The 19896-nt window shown below is 34.3% G+C and overlaps 1 protein-coding gene across 6 annotated transcripts in view; it reads left to right on the top strand.

Annotated features, from left to right (window-relative positions):
• Positions 1 to 19896, top strand: part of SCAF8 (SR-related CTD-associated factor 8) — a 148809-nt gene that overhangs the window by 44376 nt on the left and 84537 nt on the right. For 5 of the 6 annotated variants that reach the window (XR_313967.2, XM_005872872.2, XM_014545054.1 and 2 more), the window contains 11 exons: positions 2082 to 2235; positions 3090 to 3220; positions 5249 to 5425; positions 6421 to 6500; positions 8446 to 8563; positions 10497 to 10628; positions 10904 to 11016; positions 12808 to 13001; positions 15572 to 15672; positions 17591 to 17704; positions 18531 to 18687. Coding sequence is in view for 5 of the 6 variants with exons in the window: in XM_005872872.2 (XP_005872934.1) it covers positions 2082 to 2235; positions 3090 to 3220; positions 5249 to 5425; positions 6421 to 6500; positions 8446 to 8563; positions 10497 to 10628; positions 10904 to 11016; positions 12808 to 13001; positions 15572 to 15672; positions 17591 to 17704; positions 18531 to 18687 (1471 nt within the window). In the remaining variant the exon portion in view is untranslated. The remainder of the gene's footprint in view (positions 1 to 2081; positions 2236 to 3089; positions 3221 to 5248; positions 5426 to 6420; positions 6501 to 8445; positions 8564 to 10496; positions 10629 to 10903; positions 11017 to 12807; positions 13002 to 15571; positions 15673 to 17590; positions 17705 to 18530; positions 18688 to 19896) is intronic. The other variant, XM_014545056.1, reaches the window with a different exon arrangement.

A 19896-nucleotide genomic window follows, 5' to 3' on the forward strand; every position in this document is an offset into this window, starting at 1 on the left:
ATTATCTTAATTTATGATTTTATGTTACTTTTTCTGTTCAGTTATTCTGAATTTGAATATTTAGTTATACTACCCATGTTCCTTTTTGTTCTTAGAATCTTTTTAAACAGAGTGGAAAGATGTAGGTTGATTTTGCTACTTTTTAATTTATTGAAACAATTGATGCTAAGGAAACTTGCTATCATGAGCTTTTGGGATTATACTAAAATTTTATTTATTCACATTCATGACCAATTCAGAATTTTGATTGTTTGACTTCATTTACCTATTTAGTGTCTGTGAAAAACAGATTTGTGAAGCAACTAATAGAAAATAACTAACCTGCATCTCAGAATTCTTTTGTAATGGTAGAGTTTTATTGGTGCTGGAAACCACACTACTAGGCCTGCTAGGTCTGAATGAGTAAATATTCTGTACCACACAAAAAAGGCCTTACAGCCTGAGGGAGAATAACAAGGGGTTGTTTATCTTCATACATGCGCAAAGATGCTAGAATTTACTTATTTTGTGTGTTGATTTGGAAATTTATTGTGCTCTTCTGACCAGATTGATTGCAATATTGATTATGTAGGAAAAGATAAGAATAGATGAAGAAGAATGGTTGCTTTAAAGAAGAGCCACAAAACTTAGGTAGTTTTTATTTTTAATAATTACAGTCTTTAATCAAGAAAAAAATGTTATAATGGATATATATGGAGATATTGTATCAATTTTTGTAAACAATCCTTGAATATGCTTGCTTGAGAAACAAAACTTTCTTTTACATTTACTTTGGTACTTTGATAATTCTCTGCAGGCAAAAAGAATGTTTCCAATTTTAAGTGACCTCTCATAAGTGATTCTTAAAATAGACACCTTAGAATCCCATCTAAAATAACTAATTTAAAATTTTATGTGTACATTTTTTGAAGTTAAACACTTAGAAATATCACTAATTTAGATTTGGATTTCTATCAGTTACTATGAACAACAAATTAGTGTTGAGTTTGTAAACTTCATGATAATTTTCTTAGTTATAATAGAGTTTAAGGTACAGAGTTATTTGTTTATTTTTTAACCGTAGTAGGAAAGATGACATTGGCACTATAATCTCAATCATAGTCTTGAGGCACTATTTGCATGTAGATAGATACATACATGAAACTTGTCAGAGACTGGCTAATTTTGAATTAGCCATTGTCTTGGGAACTAGAAGATTTCTTTCTATAAAGCAAAAAACTGTAAGGTACATTTTAAGTGTTCACGTCAAAGAAAGGAGAGTCAAATCAGAAGGTATGAAGCATTCTTTGTGTATTTTTCTATGCTTCATTTGAAATACAAAAGTTTGCATATTAATCTAGATTGGACATACTTTGAAAATCATCAGTATAATATTATAAGGGATTTAAAAATGAACCAGATCTTCATTTTTAAAATTGCTGCTTTTACTATTACAAAATATATACATTAATGTAGAAGTCTCTTTAATATTTAAGCTCAGCCTGTTATTTAAGTTATTTTCCTAATTGAGTAAGTAATGTTCCAATAATAACTAATACTTAGTGCTATTTAAAGAACTTTTGTATGCTGAACAGTTGTGAAAGAGTGTAAATTTGGTTAAATTCTTATTTGAGGAAGTAACCTCCCCGGTCCTTAGACAGTTTTAAAATAAAATTTTTTATAAAGTCACGTATGATAACTACTTTGTCTTGGTGTTACTTGTTTAAAAGATAAAGTTAAAATCAACTACAAATATGACTTTAGTACTGATGTGAATCCTGACCTGCCGCAGCAGCTTGACATTTCTCCAGCCAACCATAACCGTGATCTCATTAGACTTCACATGGCAGCTGAAACCTAGTTGCCCTTCCCGCCTTCTGCTAAGCGTAGCTTTAGCTTAACTTGTGTATCTGTCAGAATGAATCTGTGTGGTTTTTTCCCAAGTCAGTTAAGGTTACCGAATGCAAAATTATAGAAACAATTTCAGGGCTGGAAAGTTCTGTAGAAATTATTTTAATCCATTTTTCCCACCCACTGGCCAAATAGTATGTGCTAAGGTTTAAAAGCAAAAAAATCAGTGTCATTTTCCTTTTTTCTTCTAGAGTAAAATAGTGAGAGTATTGAATTTATGGCAGAAGAACAATGTATTTAAGAGTGAGATTATTCAGCCTCTTTTGGATATGGCAGCAGGAATTCCTCCTCCAGTTGTCACACCTGTCCTGGCCAGTACTACTGCTGCCATGAGCAATACCCCAGGTATGTTGCTTTGATACAGACTTATTCTCCAAATATTGTGCCCATACTTCTCAGGTGATTATTCATATATATGATAATGATTCCACAGTGCAGGAGAATTTGACTAGACTAGGTAATTGAAAAGTAATTTGAAGGAAAAATAAATTCAGAAATTACATTTGTGTGTAATTCATTTCTAAAAACTAGGGAGCTGAATATTTTTAGTCCTTAGATACAAAAACACAAAAAGCCTTTGGGAAATTGGTGTGTCATGTCAGCTAGGTTTTTCCTGATTTAACTGCCTATAATCTTTTAAACTTCTATGCAAATCAACTTGATAATATTTCACAATATATTAGAGAAACATAGTATTATAAGAAACCATGAAAAAATTTGATGGAGCCAATAATGCTTTAATAATCTCAAAATCAGTTCTTGAGTTTTAATTGACATACTTTATCATATCCAAGAATTACATTTGTTAACATTTTGGTATATATTTAGTTTTTGGTGTGTGCATGCATTTTTGGACAAAAATAGCTTTATACATACTAGTTTATAACTTTTCATTGAAGATTGTATTTTGGTTAATTTTTTATGTAATTGATTTTCATTTGTAGTAAGATTTTTAATGACTGCTAAGTATTATAGTAGTAATTTAAAGTAGTTAATTGTAGATAAGAATGGACCATCCTTTTGGTATTTTAACCTATCTAATTCTGTAATGATTTTTCAAAATAGAGACAATAAAATAAAACATTTATATAAGTTTGTATGTGTTTTATGAAAGTGACAGAGCAAATTTCTCTACCTTTTCAAGCTTTATTTATTTACTTACAAATTTATTGGGGTGGGTGTGATGTCTCTTTTTAAAGGAACTCCTGTGACACCTGTTACTCCAGCCAATGTGGTCCAAGGTTTACCTGATCCATGGGTATCCCAGATAGCAAATACAGATACACTTACAGCTGTAGCTCAGATCTTACAAAGTCCTCAAGGCCAGCAGGTGAGAAGCTTTTTTATATTGACAATGATATAGAACTCATTTTCCTAATGGATTGTTTCATAATGCACGGTCTAGAACAATGGTTCTCAACCTTCCTAATGCCTCGACCCTTTAATACAGTTCCTCATGTTGCGGTGACCCCCAATTTCATTGTTACAAATTGAACATAATTAAAGCATAGTGATTAATCACAAAAACAATATGTAATTATATATGTGTTTTCCTATGGTCTTAGGTGACCCCTGTGAAAGGGTCATTCGACCCCCAGGTTGAGAACCACTGGTCTAGAATGTGTGTGTATTTTCTTAGCACTTACTATCTTGTTACAGTGTATAAGTTACTTATTTTGTTTATTCTGTTTTTTTCCTACTGGAATGTATGCTATACAAGGGCAAGGGTTTTTGTTCTGTTCACTGCTGTATCTGTAGTTTCTAGGTTCAAACAGGCATTTAACACTTTTTTGTAGAAGGAATGAATAATGTATATTGGGTATACAAAAGATGAGTTGAGTTGTCTGGAAGGTAAGGTGGCCTGTGCCTATACTTGTAAGTTATTAGTGAAAAAGTTGAAATGGTAGATTAAAGTGTGGGGCCTGGGTTTTACTATACATAAATGGTGAGCTGAGAAATAAAGGATTGATAAAAAGCAGTGGTGAATTGCTAGATATTTTTATGTTGAAGTCACATGATCTGAACTATACTTCAATGGGTGGGAGAGGAGAGAAGGTCTGGAGAGAGGAGTATCTTTGTTTTGGTAACAATGATAATGTAAGGGAATAATGACTATGTGAAAAGTAGTAGGGACTTTAAAAAAGGACAATCTCAAAAAAAAGGGACAATATAAAAACCAATTCAATTATATTCATATATCAGACCCAATTTCTACATTTTTGGCACAGTTAGGAAACTGAATTGATAATACATAAAATTATTGGATTATTAATTTTATTTTGTGATACTGATACTTTGAAAATCATTCATAAAGTAAATGTTTCCATTTTTAAAAATACTTATGAAAATAAATACTTTTAGCAGGAGATGGGATTTTCCAGGAGAAATAATACATAGAGTCAAGAAGACACAGTAATTGATAGAATATCAAGTGCAGAGTAGAGGAAAAGTAGGATCCTGCACTGGTTTATACCTGGGTGACTGAAAATATAACAGTGCTATTGGGGAAAAATGGGGTGCCAAAAGGGGCAGTTAAAGTGTGTAAAGGAAAGATATGGCCTCTCTTCCTCCTTCCCTCCCCAGTTCCCTTTATTCCTTTCTCTCTCTCCCTTTCTTCCTCCCTTCATTCTGTCTGTTCTGTAGCTTCCTCAGTGCGGTAATTCAACCATCATATATTTTTAAAGTATTTTTTTTTTGGTATTATATTAGCAGTCTGTAGTAAATGTTTATTTGATAGCTTAGTGATTCCTTTGTTTCTTAATGTTGCTATTTTAGATAGGCATGAAATTATTTTACTGTCATCTTGAGTGGTGTTTGTACTTTCTCCCGCTAAGAGGGTGGATGAGAAGAAGGGGGAAGAACGGTTACTTTCAACTCTTGTTGCACTGTTCACCTTTATTTTCCTTAGTTTTGGACTCTGCTTCAAGGGACAGATTTCTTTGCTTTCCTGCTTTGAGGAAACATGCTATCAGATGTCAGATCTGAAAGATAGTAAAAGCAGTTGTAGTCAGTGCTTGTCCTTTTACAGAGATTATAAGTAAGTTAATTGAAGAAGAGATGAAAAGCTTAGTGAAAAGAAATGAGTCTGCTTGTGATGAGTTCTTTATCTGGTTATCATTGAACGAACACTTTTTTGTTTTCTGACTTTCCAGAAGCAAGACAAATTTATTAAGGAATGTTCTATGTAAGGCACACAAAATTTATTTTTTAAAAAATTAACTCTTGTTTTGTGTTAGTTTACATTTTTTTCTTCATCTCCAAAAACTAGAACAAATTCTATTGACTAAAAGCTTTAGATGGGCATTCTGATAAAACCCAGCACCTGTCTGTATTAATTTTCCTGTTTTTTCCCTTCCAGTTTCAGCAGTTAATACAAACTTTACAGATACAACAGCAGAAGCCCCAGCCTTCCATTCTGCAGGCCCTGGATGCTGGTCTTGTTGTTCAGTTGCAGGCTCTGACCGCACAGCTTACAGCTGCAGCTGCAGCAGCCAATACGCTCAATCCCTTAGAACAGGGAGTGTCTTTTAACAAGGTAGAAATTAAGTTATCAAGTCTGTTCTATGTGAATTATGGGATTTTATATACTATCATGTAGGTAATTGAGTTTTATCATAGAATTATTTCAATATCTACTGTACAAGATGTTACCAGTTTTACAAAAGGCTCAAATTTCTTAAATTAAGTACTTTTATAATTCTGTTTGAAACATTTACAATATTTTCCTTTGCATAAAGATAAACGATTTTTAGGTCAGTAAAATTGTGAATTCACCATTAAGGCAAATTATTATTTTCTGAATTTCTAAATTTCTTTTTTGGATGTTACAAATGTATTAATTATGGTGTTCTATAATTTTAACCTGCTAAAATTAAAGCTGTTCATTGTGTAAGTTCAAAGAACAACTTTTCTACAAGTTGTCATTATTCTATAATATTTTGATAAATTGAGGTCTATCATGTTTTTTAAGTTGAAAACTTTTCACGTATAGCTTATTGTGTGATATGTTCATTATTCTTGTTAATTATGGGAATATTAAAATACCTTGGAAGTGTTACCCATAATTTATTTTTGCTATTATTATTTTCCATAGAAAATAATGATTTATTGAGTTACTAGATTTTTTCAGCCAGCAGCTTCTAAGTGTAATTTAGCCTGACTCTAAATAGCTAGACCACGTAAAATTCTTCAAATTGATCATTTAGAAAACAGTGGAGCATTTTAAGAAAACTGTACTAGGAATAGATCATTGATTATAGTCCTAGATATTTTTATCAAGCTTTATTACCATTGGCAAGCCACTTTATTTTGATTCTAATTTTTTCAAGAAAAGATCCACTCAAAATGTTTTAGTATATTATAACATGAAAGGATTATATGAAACATTTTCATATTAACTATTGAGTAATACAGATAAATTAGTGGGATGTAATTGACCTTTAAATAAAATAGCATTTGTAACATATTTGTGAGAAGCACTTCTTAATCTCTCTCTTTCTCTTCCTCCCGTTCCACACCCCCTCCCCCCAGAAGTTGATGGATAGGTTTGATTTTGGAGAAGATTCTGAGCATAGTGAAGAACCCAAAAAAGAAATTCCAACTTCTCAACTGTAAGCATCATTATGTTTTTCTTTATAACCATAAATGTTTGATGGTTTTTTAAAATAAGCATTGGATGGAATGCTGCATTCTGAACTACTAGATATCCTTTGAATAAGTTAGGCTGTTTTGTTCTAACATTACAAAATGATGGTAGGATGGTTTTCTCGTTGCCTCACTATATTATTTTGACTCTCAGATCTTTGCAGATAGTTGGCTATATGAAAAGTCTTTATGGGAATGTTGATAAATTTAGCTGTGATATTTTCTGTATCTATATTAGGCTTTATTTATCTCACTTGTAAGAATATTTGAAATAATAGGAAAGAAGCTTGCTTCTAGTGCCAGGGGCCACTTCTGGGAAGTATACCAAATTCTGGAAGTGTATCAGACTAATCAGAAGTAGAGGTTAGGGTTGTAGGGATTTTTTTTGTTGTTGTTGATAATCCTCACCTGGTGATATTTTGCCATTGATTTTAGAGAGAGTGAACAGGAGAGAGAGACAGAGGAGAAACATCAATGTGAGAGAGACACATCGATTGGTTGCCTTTCCGCATGCCCTGACCATGCCCGTTGATCTGGCCTGCAACTGAGGTACATGCCCTTGACTGGAATTGAACCCAGGACCCTTCAGACCTCAGCTGCTGTTCTTCACACTGAGCCAAACTGGCTAGGGGGGGGATCTTTTTTTTTTTTTTTTAAAGAAATGATTGTATGTTTTTATTTAGCTCAGCCTCCCCACCCCCACCAGTTCTGCAGAGCCCTAAATTTTGTGAAGGTTCATGAAAACAACATTGGGTGTGGTGTGGAAGGTGGGAGAGTGGAAGGGGATTGATGAATGGGGAGAACTTCTGGGAATCTTGTTTCAAACGGTTTATTAGTTTTATATATTGGGATAATGTATTTAAAGATTATTTACATAATATAAAATACAAATGTATTATTTTGATAAAAAGATTGTACTTGAAACAATTAACAACTGATGTTTTAGGTTGAGTTGTGAAGTTAGAAGAAGCATTTGAAATTATGTAGATCAGTTGCTTGAACAATATAAGAATCATCTATCTTTAATAATCTTGACAGCAAGGTATTTATCCAATATAGTAATGCCTTCCATTATGAGAAGTTAAGTAATTATTATTGTTTTATGTTCTTTTGTTACTGAATCCTGTTTTTGATTTGCCATCTACACACTCATCCCCGTTCTGCTTTCTGAAGCAAGGAAACATTTGCTCCACTATCATTTGAGACATAGCCCTTTAGTTTTTGAAAATAGGTATCATTCTTCTCTTTAGGCTTATTTGCTCCAGATGACGTACTCTTTTTTTAACTGTTTCAAGACTTCTCACCATCCTGATTGTCCCCTTTGGGATGCCCTCTTTTTTGTTCCTTTTACCTTGTGGCACCCAGAATTCCAGGTGTGAATTTCCCAGAGTATAGTTAAATTATTTCCTCCTATTTAAACATTGTTTCTGTTAGCATATCTAATAACATGAGGGCTTTTTTAAAGAAAGCAGATTAATTTTATGAATTTTATTGTCAATTATAATTATAGATTTCATATGTACTAATAGAACATTTTTCCCACTATTTCATAGAGAAGTTAAAGTGACTGTTTAAATACTTTTAAACTGATTTTAGAAGTTTAATTGAGCTTTTCTTAAAATGTTCTATTGTAAAAAGTACTAACATATTTAATAGCATGAGATAGTAATATCAAATCTATCAGAGTGTCTCTAACATGTCATATATTGAAACACTATTGAAGAGTATATTTCTATTTTAACATAGTAATGTTTTGAGGTATTCCATTTTCTTAGTTAGTATTCCAAAAATAAACATTGTAGTAGAGTATGTTTCATTTCCTTGGCATTGAGGTCAGGGTTAAATACTTCGTTATTTTTATATTATCTTTACTGGGTTTTAAAATATATTTCCACTTGTTTTTCCTTTTAGTTCTCACGTTTCAGAATCTGTGAACAATTCCATTTTTCATCAGATAGCAGAGCAACTACAGCAACAAAACCTAGAACATCTCAGGCAACAACTCCTGGAACAGCAGCAGCCTCAAAAGGTTTATAACTCCATCTTGTGGCCTTTAGAATTATTGCTGTCTGTATTCTATAAATTGAATTTTCTTATTAAATATGGTGATTTTTCTTCAACTATTATTAGGAAGATTAGTCTTTTTAGGATTTAACAGTTTTTTCTGTAATCAAAATGTACACAAGCAACTTATGAATGGATTGAGACCATTGTAGAAATTAATCTCAGTATCCTGGAAGTGGAGAACAGAAACAGAGATGGGCTTTCAGTACCACAACTTAGTTCCTCTCCACTCAGTGAGTTCTCTCTCAAGTAAGGTAATGATGCTTTTGCTGTTGTTGATGGCAGTGATGACAGAATAGACTGCTGCCTTTACTTCAGCTATTACCATGTGGCAAGAACTTTATTAGGGTGATTACATTTAATGCTGATGAGATAGGTCTTTTGACTCCCATTTTCTACCATAGAAAATTGAAGGTTAGTGAAATGAAATATCTAATCTTTATAATATTCACAATTTTTTTTTTTTTAATTTCAGAAAGAGGAAGGGAGAGGGAGAGAGAGATAGAAACATCCATGATGAGAGAGAATCATGGATCGGCCGCCCCCTCCTTACCCCACACTGGGGATGGAGACCCCACACTGATGGAGCCCACAACCCGGCATGTGCCCTTGACTGGGAATCGAACCCAGAACCTCCTGGTTCATAGGTCAACGCTCAACCACTGAGCCACACCGGCCGGCCTGTATTCACAACTTTTTGGTGAAAATGAATTTAATACAACCTCACAGACATTTAAAATAAGCGTTGTTAGACAAATAATACACACAGAGGTGAACAGAAAAGCAAGTCCTCAAGTAACCTCTTCTCTGATGAAGCGCATACATCGTGGGGACATAGGCAGAATTCTAATTTCTGTAACAGGTACAAGTGAAGGACTGGAAATATGGAAGAGGGATAGTTACTTCAGTGCTGTTACAGAGGCAAAGGGTTGTCGTGATGGAAGAGTTTATCCAAAAACAGATTTGTTCATCTATCGAGACACTTTGGAATTGCCTTAATTCCAGTTTTATTTCACAAGGTTTAGGAGAAGCAGGAAATTCAAGGTGTAGTACTCTTGACCAGCTCGTAATTAACACCAAGTTATTGGAGTGAAAGGTGAAAATAATACAAACTTGAGTATGTGATCCTAAGGAATCTCAGTCTCTCCCGTCTTGGCTTACTTAATTGCTCTATGTTATTCATAATTTTAGAAGATACAGTAATAACACCCTTTTGAAAGGAGTAGATGTTCTTAAAAGCGTCATTGTCAAAAAATGAGTGAAGAAAAGGGAGTGGTGAAGAAAAACGACTTTCTAATGCATAAGGTAGATAGTGTTTAAAAAACATTTAGAATTGGAAGGTATAGCAACAGAGTAGCAAATCAAATAAATTGTTTAATTGGCTCTACCAATTCAATTGCCCTACTGTATTTAAGATAGGGTTAATAAGAAAAAAAAAACTAAGCATTTTTATTTACCAGTAAGCTCAATATGGCTGTCTAAAAGTTTTAATAGTGTCCTAGAGAAAAGAATAGGATTACTAGTGCCACTCTAAACATAGTCGCCCTGACCACACGTGGAGGTTACCATTACATATCATTCATGATATCCTCCCTTTATTAATTCTTGATAGTTTATATTTTCCGCAATTAAAAATTCACTTGAAGACCCACTTGATTTTCTCATTCTATTCTAACATTGTAGTCTTCTCCTCTTTTATGAAGTTCTGCTTTGCTTTTAATTAAACTTGGATTTGCACAAAAGTTTAAGTTTAGATTGATCATAAAAGATTAAACATAGAATTTCTTTATGCTTTGGGCTCAAATTTTAGAAATTGTCATGTTTGTGTGTTTAAATTTTCACTTGTAATAATATTCACTATTTCTCAATGTTTGTGTATTTGTATATATTCTCAATAGGCAACCCCTCAGGATAGTCAAGAAGGAACATTTGGATCAGAGCATTCCGCGTCACCCTCACAAGGGAGCAGTCAACAGCATTTCCTTGAACCTGAAGCAAATTTGGATGATTCCATAGATATTCAGCAACAGGTAAAAAGTAAATGCTTTTTTGGGTCATAAATTTATAAATTAGAGAAAAATATTATAAAAGACGGTAATTTTTATTTTAGGTAGAATATTTTATTATCCATTTTATGTAAAACAATAGTATCCTGAATGTTTTTTCTCCCTACCTAAGCTCTGCACTCTGTTTTACTATTAGACATTAATGCTACTATCATGAGTAGTTTGTAAGGAAGAAATGTCAACATGTACTGATTCTAAACTAGGCATTTTGTTTGTTTGCTCTTCTTTTGACTATTAAGGACATGGATATAGATGAAGGGCAAGATGGAGCGGAAGAGGAGATCTTTGAACAAGAAGCAAAGAAAGTGGCTGTTCGCTCGAGATCAAGAACACATTCACGCTCTCGTTCAAGGTTCTACATGATATTTAAAAATAGTTGTTTGTAAACATTTAAAATGTTGGCTTTATTTCTTTGCATCAAGATGTAAGGAAATTTTTTTTCTTAGAATTATATCTTATATTGTCTCAGAAAGAAGTAATTCAGAATTTGCTAAACAGAAAATAATTTGTTCTGTTTTTACTTGGATATATCTGTGGTCATTTATTTGAATAATATACATGAATCACAGCCATATCATGAGACCTTGATTTTGGATTGTGTCTGATTATAGTTAACTAGAGGCCCGGTGCATGAAATTTGTGCACGGGTAGGGTCCGTAGGCCTAGCCCAGGGGTGGGCAAACTTTTTGACTCGAGGGCCACAATAGGTTCTTAAACTGGACCGGAGGGCCGGAACAAAAGCATGGATGGAGTGTTTGTGTGAACTAATATAAATTCAAAGTAAACATCATTACATAAAAGGGTACAGTCTTTTTTTTTTTAGTTTTATTCATTTCAAACGGCCGGATCCGGCCCGCGGGCCGTAGTTTGCCCACGGCTGGCCTAGCCAGTGATCAGGGCTAATCAAGTTCTCTGCCTCCTGGCCTCCCTGCCTCCTCCTACCCTCACTCCCTCAGCACCCTGCCACCACCGCTGCCCGCCCCTGGTGGTCAGCGCACATCATAGAGAGCGATCAAACTCCCAAGGGGACAATTTGCATATTAGCCTTTTAATAAATAGGTTATTATATAGGATAATATTTTGATGACATCCACCTTTTAGGATATTGATGTCTCAGAACAACAGTTAGTCAGGCTGTGGAGGAAGTGTTAGAAATTCTATTGTATTTCTCACATTCCATTTCATCTCATAATACCACCAAAAATGATCATAAAGATAACACTACAAAAGTTTTATAAACAGTAATCATAATATCAAACTATTATAAAATATCCTATAAATGTTTTTTTGTGAGCTTTTCAACATGGCTAAGGCACATTATTGTACATGCTCATTCAACTTTGAGTTGGATGGTTTTTCTTATGGAGCATGCATACATTGGCTTTACTACAAACTACATTAAAACGGAAAGTCATTAGTCTTTAACATTTTTTTACCCTATTTTCTGCACATGAGTACCCTGAAAATCTGAACAGTAAGTAAATACTAGAAGAGGGAGCAGTATCTTTGATCACCTTTTCAGTCATTTCTTGTTTGTTTCAAGACGTTATGAGTATTTACCTCTTCTAAATGAGAGCCTGACCAGTCAGCTTTCTCTAAACCCACCTCATGTCACTGAATTATTTGGCTAAACAAGTTATGTTAGTTATAATTTGGTTGTAGCACAGTGGCTTCCTTATTTGTCTTGTAGCTCCTCCTTAATAAGCAGGTTGGAGAAGTTGAAAGCTTGTAAGCAGAATTACATAATGGCCTAATGCTCTGTTGGAAACATTCTTTGTTTCGTAATTTTAAGAATGTAACATCTACATCACCTAAAGGATCTTTTTATATTATTGGGTTTTTTGTCCCTGTTTGTGACTCTTGGAAAAATAAATTGGAACACTAAGAGAAAGTGAGACCCTTATAGGGTCTCATTTTCCTGTTTTTCATGGTTGTGGATCATAACCCGGACTCAGTAGAATTATTGAAAACAAATATTTATGACTCGTGTATTTGAGAAAATGCATATTTAATACTTGATTATAGTTACATTTTTTAAGAGGTAGATAAATATAAAACAACCCTTTTTTTCCTCTCTCTTCAAAGTAAGAAATTTAATATAAGAATAACATTGTCATTAGTAGTAAAACAAGATTTTTTTTAGGTCACCAAGAAAACGAAGGTCTAGGTCACGGTCTGGATCTCGAAAGCGTAAGCACAGAAAGCGATCACGCTCGCGCTCAAGAGAAAGAAAGAGGAAATCATCACGTTCATACTCCAGTGAAAGAAGAGCTAGAGAAAGGGAGAAGGAACGACAGAAGAAGGGGTTACCTCCAATTCGGTCTAAAACATTAAGTGGTAAGTGACAACATGCTTTTACAAACTTTGGTGTCAACAGATACTAAGAAAATAGTTATCTGCTACAGAGCCTCTAAATCTTACTTTAATACTGAGAATTTGCAAAGTGGTTTGGTAAATGAGTAATTTTGTCCTTGGCTTTTGTAATGTGATAGGGGAGAAAAGGGAAAGGAAGAACAGTTTCTACTCAAATACTAAGGTCGTTTGAGAGTTAAAATTTTTTAAAAATACGTTTATATTGATTTCAGAGAGAGGAAGGGAGTGGGAGAGAAACATCAGTGATGAGAGAGAATCATCAATTGGCTGCCTCCTGCAGGCCCCTTACTGGGGATCGAGCCCACAACCTGGGCATGTGCCCTGAGGGAATCAAACTGTGACCTCCTGGTTCATAGCTTGACACTCAACCACTGAGCTACACCTGCTGGGCCTGAATTTTTTTTTTTAATGCAAGTTACTCAACCTAAGACTTGACTAATGATATATGAAGTGGACCAGGCATAGTGTCTTTATGAACACCGTGACTTCTTTGCATTCATGTTCTAACCAGTTAACCACCAGGTAGGTCTGTAGAAGTAATTATTGTAGGAAGCATGTAAATTTTAAAGCTAATTATAAACTTACTGAAATAGTATTGGAGACATTCCGATTGTATAAATTTTGCCTCCTCTATATGTTAATCTACAATGTATGATTAGAACAAATTTGATAGTAGTGGGAGTTTATTTTAGGAGAGGGCTAGAGGAGAGTTCATGTAGTAGGACTGTGAGGTACAGGAAAGTAAGTTGTAATTAGTGCCAAATTCTGCCTAAAGGATTCTTAGTGGGTTATATAACTTCTAAGGTGAATCAGCAGACTGCAGATGGGCAAATTACATAAAATTGAACAAATTGTCTTTCTTTGCAAAGAGCTGAACATCAGTCAGGTGATCTGATTTCCAGAGGTCTCCAAATATATTCTTTCTGTCTTGGAAATAGATAAATAATTGGTATAACTTATAGTACTGCTGAAGCATCTTGGAAATTCAGGCTTCTAATTAAAGGCAGTAGCCACCTGCTTACTAAGTTCTGGCGCTTTGAGCAATCTTTGGCTATTTTGCTAGAATCTTATCTGATTATGAGAGGCAGTGTTAATCTAATGTCGCTCTAACTCACTCTGAAAGTTTTTATTTATCTCTTAAGGTAAGGGACACTAAGGGAGCCGAAGGTGTGACCATAAAATCTCTACCATGCCTCTTCCCATGATTACATTTAAGGCATTCAGAATCTCCAATTTTAGGATATAGCTTTTACCTGGTGTGTCTTTCATGTAGTTCCTCGCCTAATTTTTCATGTTGCTACCACCATTTACATAGTTTTGACTATGGAATTTATTTTCTATTGTTGTTTTATTTTCATGGGTAAACACAATAAAAACAAAACAGAAAGCACATAAAGTATGGTGAGAAGGATGTCTCATTTTTTTTTTAAATCTCAAATCTCTCCGTGGAAGCAATATTAATTTTATGTGGTCCCAACACATTTTAAACACAGGCAGTAGTTTTCCCCTACCATTGGTCCTTAGAACACAAGAGTTTTTATGAATAGTCCAGAGGATATGAAACATCAACACACAGTAGCATTCTGGGAATCAAGTGTCTCCTCCTCATGGAATGGAGGAGACTCGTTTTTGCTTTAAAGTAAAGAAAAAGATGTTCAGGAAAAGGAGATATTCATGGAGGCATGAACAGTACAGCTAAAAGTAGACAAGATGTCTCATGTGTAACATTTGTTTATTAATTGGTAGTGGCTTCCAAGTCTTTTATTGTAACAGTTAAGGAGTTCTAATTCAGTCTTTTGCTCTTCGTATTTTCATGGAAATTATTATTTCCTTAAGGATAGAATACAGTTTTGAGATTTAAATGTTAATTAGAGACAAACATCCATTTAAACTTTTCAGCACAGAAAAATACTTTAGTCCAGCCAGTGTGGCTCACTGGTTGAGCCTCGACCTATGAACCAGGAGCGTTAGCCTATGAACAGTTCGATTCCTGGTCAGGGCGCATGCCCGGGTTGCGCGCTCTAGCCCCAGTGGGAGGTGTGCAGGAGGCAGTCGATAGATGATTCTTTCTCCCCATTGATGTTTTTCTCTCTCTATTCCTCTCTGAAAAAAAAAAATGCACATTTAAACAAAATACTTGAAAGTAATGAAATACTTGATTGCAATGAAAAGTGTTTTGAAACTTTGTTGCACATTAGGATTACCCGTAGTATTTTAAAACTCCCAATTTCCACTATGTCATACTCCATACTATTCATCATCTTTACAGTGGGATCCAGGTACCCAAAGTGATTCAAGTATGCAGCCACGCTTGAGGACAGGTGACATGATAGAGGTTGGCTTGGCATAGATGCAAATGGATAGATACCTAGGATTTTAGTTGATTTTAAATAGAAAAGATAAAAATGTCAGTAAACATGTATTTTAAATATGCTGTCTTAAATTTTAATGTTATTGTTAGTAGAGCTACTCAGCTCCTTAAAAAAAGGAACTGTCTACGTGATTTAGGTCATTTGCCTCTTTTTTCTTGACAGTGTGCAGCACTACCCTCTGGGTTGGTCAGGTGGACAAGAAGGCAACACAGCAGGATTTAACCAACCTGTTTGAAGAGTTTGGACAAATTGAATCCATTAATGTAAGTATCACATTTTAAATTATAGTTTAAGGTTAAAAAAAAGAATAGAGTTTTCACTCCTACGGAGAGTCACTTTGGTTTCTAATTAGCCTAAGTGTATCTGTCTGTACACATCTTTATAAGGATTGTTCGACTTTGATCATTTCTGTATACATTCTGCTGTTTATCATCTTGCTTAATTAATTTTTAAAATGGAATTCTAACAAAAATTCTTTTTTTATAGTAGTCTAACACTTGATCCCTAAAAACATTGAATTTTGAGTTAGTGGGAACTAGTGTGATCTAGTTTAATTCCTTTTTATAAAAAAGAAACTGAGTCCATAGAATTTTAATCCACCTGCACGTGAGCACACAGGTAGTGTGGAGACAGAGCTGGATTTTGAGGTCCCAGTCTTTTGTTAGCCTCTTCTTTCCTCCCTTTCTCTTCTTTGTCTTTTCCTCTCAAAGCCAACCTTAAACAAGAAAACCTGTGTGGCCAGGGCATCTCCAGTCACTTGAGCTTAACTCTTTAACTCCTCAACTTGATTCTTTCAGTGGTTTTGCCCTGCCCACTCTTCTTTGAGTAGTTTCTTCTTCCTGAAGGGCTGTGCTAAGGATGTCCGACTATAGCTTAGGCCTGCTCCCCACTGGCAAGTGGACATCCCCTGAAGGCTCCCGGGCTGCCAGAGGGATGTCTGACTGCCAACTTAGGTCCAGTCCCCCCAGGGAGCAGGCCTAAGCCAGCAGGTGGTCATGCCCCAAGGGGTCCCAGACTGCAAGAGGGCACAGGCTGGGCTGAGGGACCCCCCGAGTGCACAAATTTTTGTGCACCGGGCCTCTAGTAGATAATAAAATACTTTATGTGGGGGGAAAGCATAGTACTTACAACTAATAGGCACTAAGTTTTTTTGTGCCTATTTTACAAGTGATAAAATCCTGGATTTGAAAAATTGATGTAAGATTTAGAAGACCTTTGAGGACCAAGAAAAGTTTGTTAGATTTAGCATTTAGTAGGTTATTTGAGAGCTTGAAAAAAATATTTTCAATTGGTTGGTAAGGAGTTGGGTCTGTATCATAAGATTTGAAGAAGTATGTAGGGGTTAGGTAGATTTCACTTTTGAAAGGTTTGGTATTACAATGACAGTAGCTTGAAGTGTTAGCAAGACTGAGGGAAAGGTTTTTATTTTTAACAAATAGACTTATGAGATATTGGGTAATAATAAAGGGATAGAATACCTTTTGAGTTCTTCAAAAGAAAGTGAAAGGCTCTGTGTGTTTTTTCTGAATTAATACATTAAGGATAATTTTATGATCTGGCAGTCTATTGAATAATTAAATGCTTTGTAAATAAAAGTCTCAGATCTTTACAATGAGGCTATTTTCCTGTTCATTTTAAAACCCACTTCCAGAAGTACGTGGCCAAAATTAAGTTGTGTAAATTCCAAAGCTTTAGTTTTATCACTTATTGTAGTTTATAGATTTTGTATTAAGGTTAAGATACCCCAAACAATAGTTCTTCACACATCACTCACTATTATTTGGAAAAAGTGAAATAATAATGTGAATAAATTGTATGCTTTCAAATATGTGGGCCATACAATATTATTTTCCTTTTATCTTGTGGTATTGTATGCATGTTTGTATACTTTTTAAAATAGTTCTTTATTGTGTATTAGATACACTTTAATTGATATGTGATGATTTAAGATTTTGCATCCATCATGGCTTAGAGTGAGACCAACTAGGTTTTGGATTTTGTTCTTTGTTTAAAACTAAGTAATTAGTTGTACATGAATTGAAGCAGTAAACAGCTGGAGGAGGAAAAGGGAAATGATTCAGTATTCATCAGTAGTTAATGTTCTTTTTCATGAAAACCATAAAATGCCAGAATGAATCGTCCTCCTTATATCCCTTCTAAAGGAAACATTTTTTTTAATAGATGATTCCTCCCAGGGGCTGTGCTTATGTCTGCATGGTTCATCGACAAGATGCATTTCGGGCTCTTCAGAAGCTTAGTTCTGGATCATATAAAATTGGGTCCAAGGTCATTAAGGTGAGATTGGGGTAAGGGGACACATACTTTTGCTTTATTGGATTATTAGGATATTTCTGTATTTAATTGATTTTTAAAAAATGTTTAATGGGCAAAATGCAACAGAAATTTATTATTTCAGTATTATTGAGTACAGAATTAGATATAGATAGATTAATACCCAAAACTTTAGTCAATTTATATTATTAATTTCTCCTTTTTAGCCTATTTCATACAACCCAGGCCCTTATGAAGGTTTTATTTTTATTTTCCTTTAATCTTTAAACTGAGTAATTATTATGTATTTTTCCATTTTTACCTCGTATAACCAATTTCTTCGATTTGGAGATAATTTATTCCATCAGTTTCTGTAACTGAATTAAAAATGTTAATGTAACTGCTTTCAATGGAGGTAATGTGCCCATGCTTTGTCATTTTATGGCAGAGTGTTTCCTGTAAACTCCAGTGTCACTGGTCTCTTTTCTGGAGTACCAAGTTTTTGTTTAAATTATAATAACTATTCTAATTATCGATAATGTAGCTTGACATTTTTTATGGTGAAAAGTAGATTTGGATATTGTTCCTGGAAATGTGTTGTCTTAAAGTAAGAAGTGGAAATAAATTTCATAAAGACAATCCCAATCTAATGCAGTTTTTATTTTACAAACAAAAACAGAACATGAAAACTTTTCATGGCTGTTGTTCTTTCATTAGTGATGCTGTGCCTGTCCAGCTGATTTTTAAAACTAATTTTATTTGTATTTACAATGTCTACATGTTTTTTAATGTTTTGCCCTGTTTTTACAGTATTGATAAGCTTTCTGTTTCCTCTCCTAATTCCTGATAGATTGCTTGGGCTTTAAACAAAGGTGTAAAAACAGAATACAAACAATTCTGGGATGTGGACCTTGGAGTTACATACATACCATGGGAAAAAGTTAAAGTGGACGACTTGGAAGGTTTTGCAGAAGGAGGCATGATTGACCAGGAAACTGTAAATACGGGTAAGAACCCTAAAGGTAGTTTTATGTTTAAAAAGCACACTTAAATGTTTGTAATTGGTAAGATAGGGTGAATTGTGTTTATTCTATTTCCTGGCTTCTTTCCTCCAAAAAGAGAAAAAATATGAAACACTTTTGTGTTCAATGTATATGTTTCATGGGTTCTATTTCATTAAGTGTCAGAGTATAGAGAAGAGAGTATTTTAGAAGTCTACAAATGTAGCATTTTTTAGTGTCTTTAAAAAAGTTTTCCTCTTCAAGACAAAGAGTTATATATTGTGTATATGGAGGTTTTTTAAAACTAAATATTTAATTCCTTGAGTTTAAATGAGAACTGGAGATTTCATAAGCTTCTTTGAAAAACTGCCTAGATTATTTTGATTAGTATCCATGTTGAGAATGGTTCATATTCATGTAATTTGAGAATGCTTATGTGCCCATACTTTGTCATTTTATGGCAGAGATCATTTGCTTTAACCAAATGATCTTCTGACATGCTCTTTTAAAAACCTTGTCTTTTTTTTAAAATATATTTTATTGATTTTTTACAGAGAGTAGGGGAGAGGGATAGTTAGAAACATCAATGAGAAAGAAACATTGATCAGCTGCCTCCTGCACACTTCCTACTGAGGATGTGCCACAACCAAGGCACATGCCCTTGATCAGAATCAAACCTGGGACCCTTCAGTCCACAGGCCGACGCTCTATCCACTGAGCCAAACTGGTTAGGGCAAAAACCTTGTCTTTTTATTTTAAAAAATGATTAGCAATTATAACCAGTAAGAATTCTTAAAATAATTGAAATATGCTATATATGTTATTGCTTCACATCTTTGTAGTATAATAGCCAATTTTTAGAATATTTTTGTTCTCAGGCCAACTCATATATTCAGACACTTTTTCAGTTTTCTTCTTGTCAATTTCTCCTTTTACTTGATGGATGTTCCTCCAGAACATGTATTCATTTACTAAATATTTTAGTTCCTGCTGTGTGCCCGGCATAATTTTAGGAACTGGGATTATAGCAGTAAGACAGACAGACAAAAATATTTCATGCAGTGCACGTTGTAGTATAGGAGTTGATAACCTATAGTCCCTGGGCCAAATCTTGTCAGCAGCCTAGTCTGTAAATAAAGTTTTACTGAAACAAAGCCCCGCTCACTTAAGTTTATCTATTTTATATGACTCCTCCCCCCCCCCCCCCCCCCCCCC

The sequence above is a fragment of the Myotis brandtii genome, unplaced genomic scaffold (genome assembly GCF_000412655.1).
Source record: "Myotis brandtii unplaced genomic scaffold, ASM41265v1 scaffold395, whole genome shotgun sequence".
NCBI lineage: Eukaryota > Metazoa > Chordata > Mammalia > Chiroptera > Vespertilionidae > Myotis > Myotis brandtii.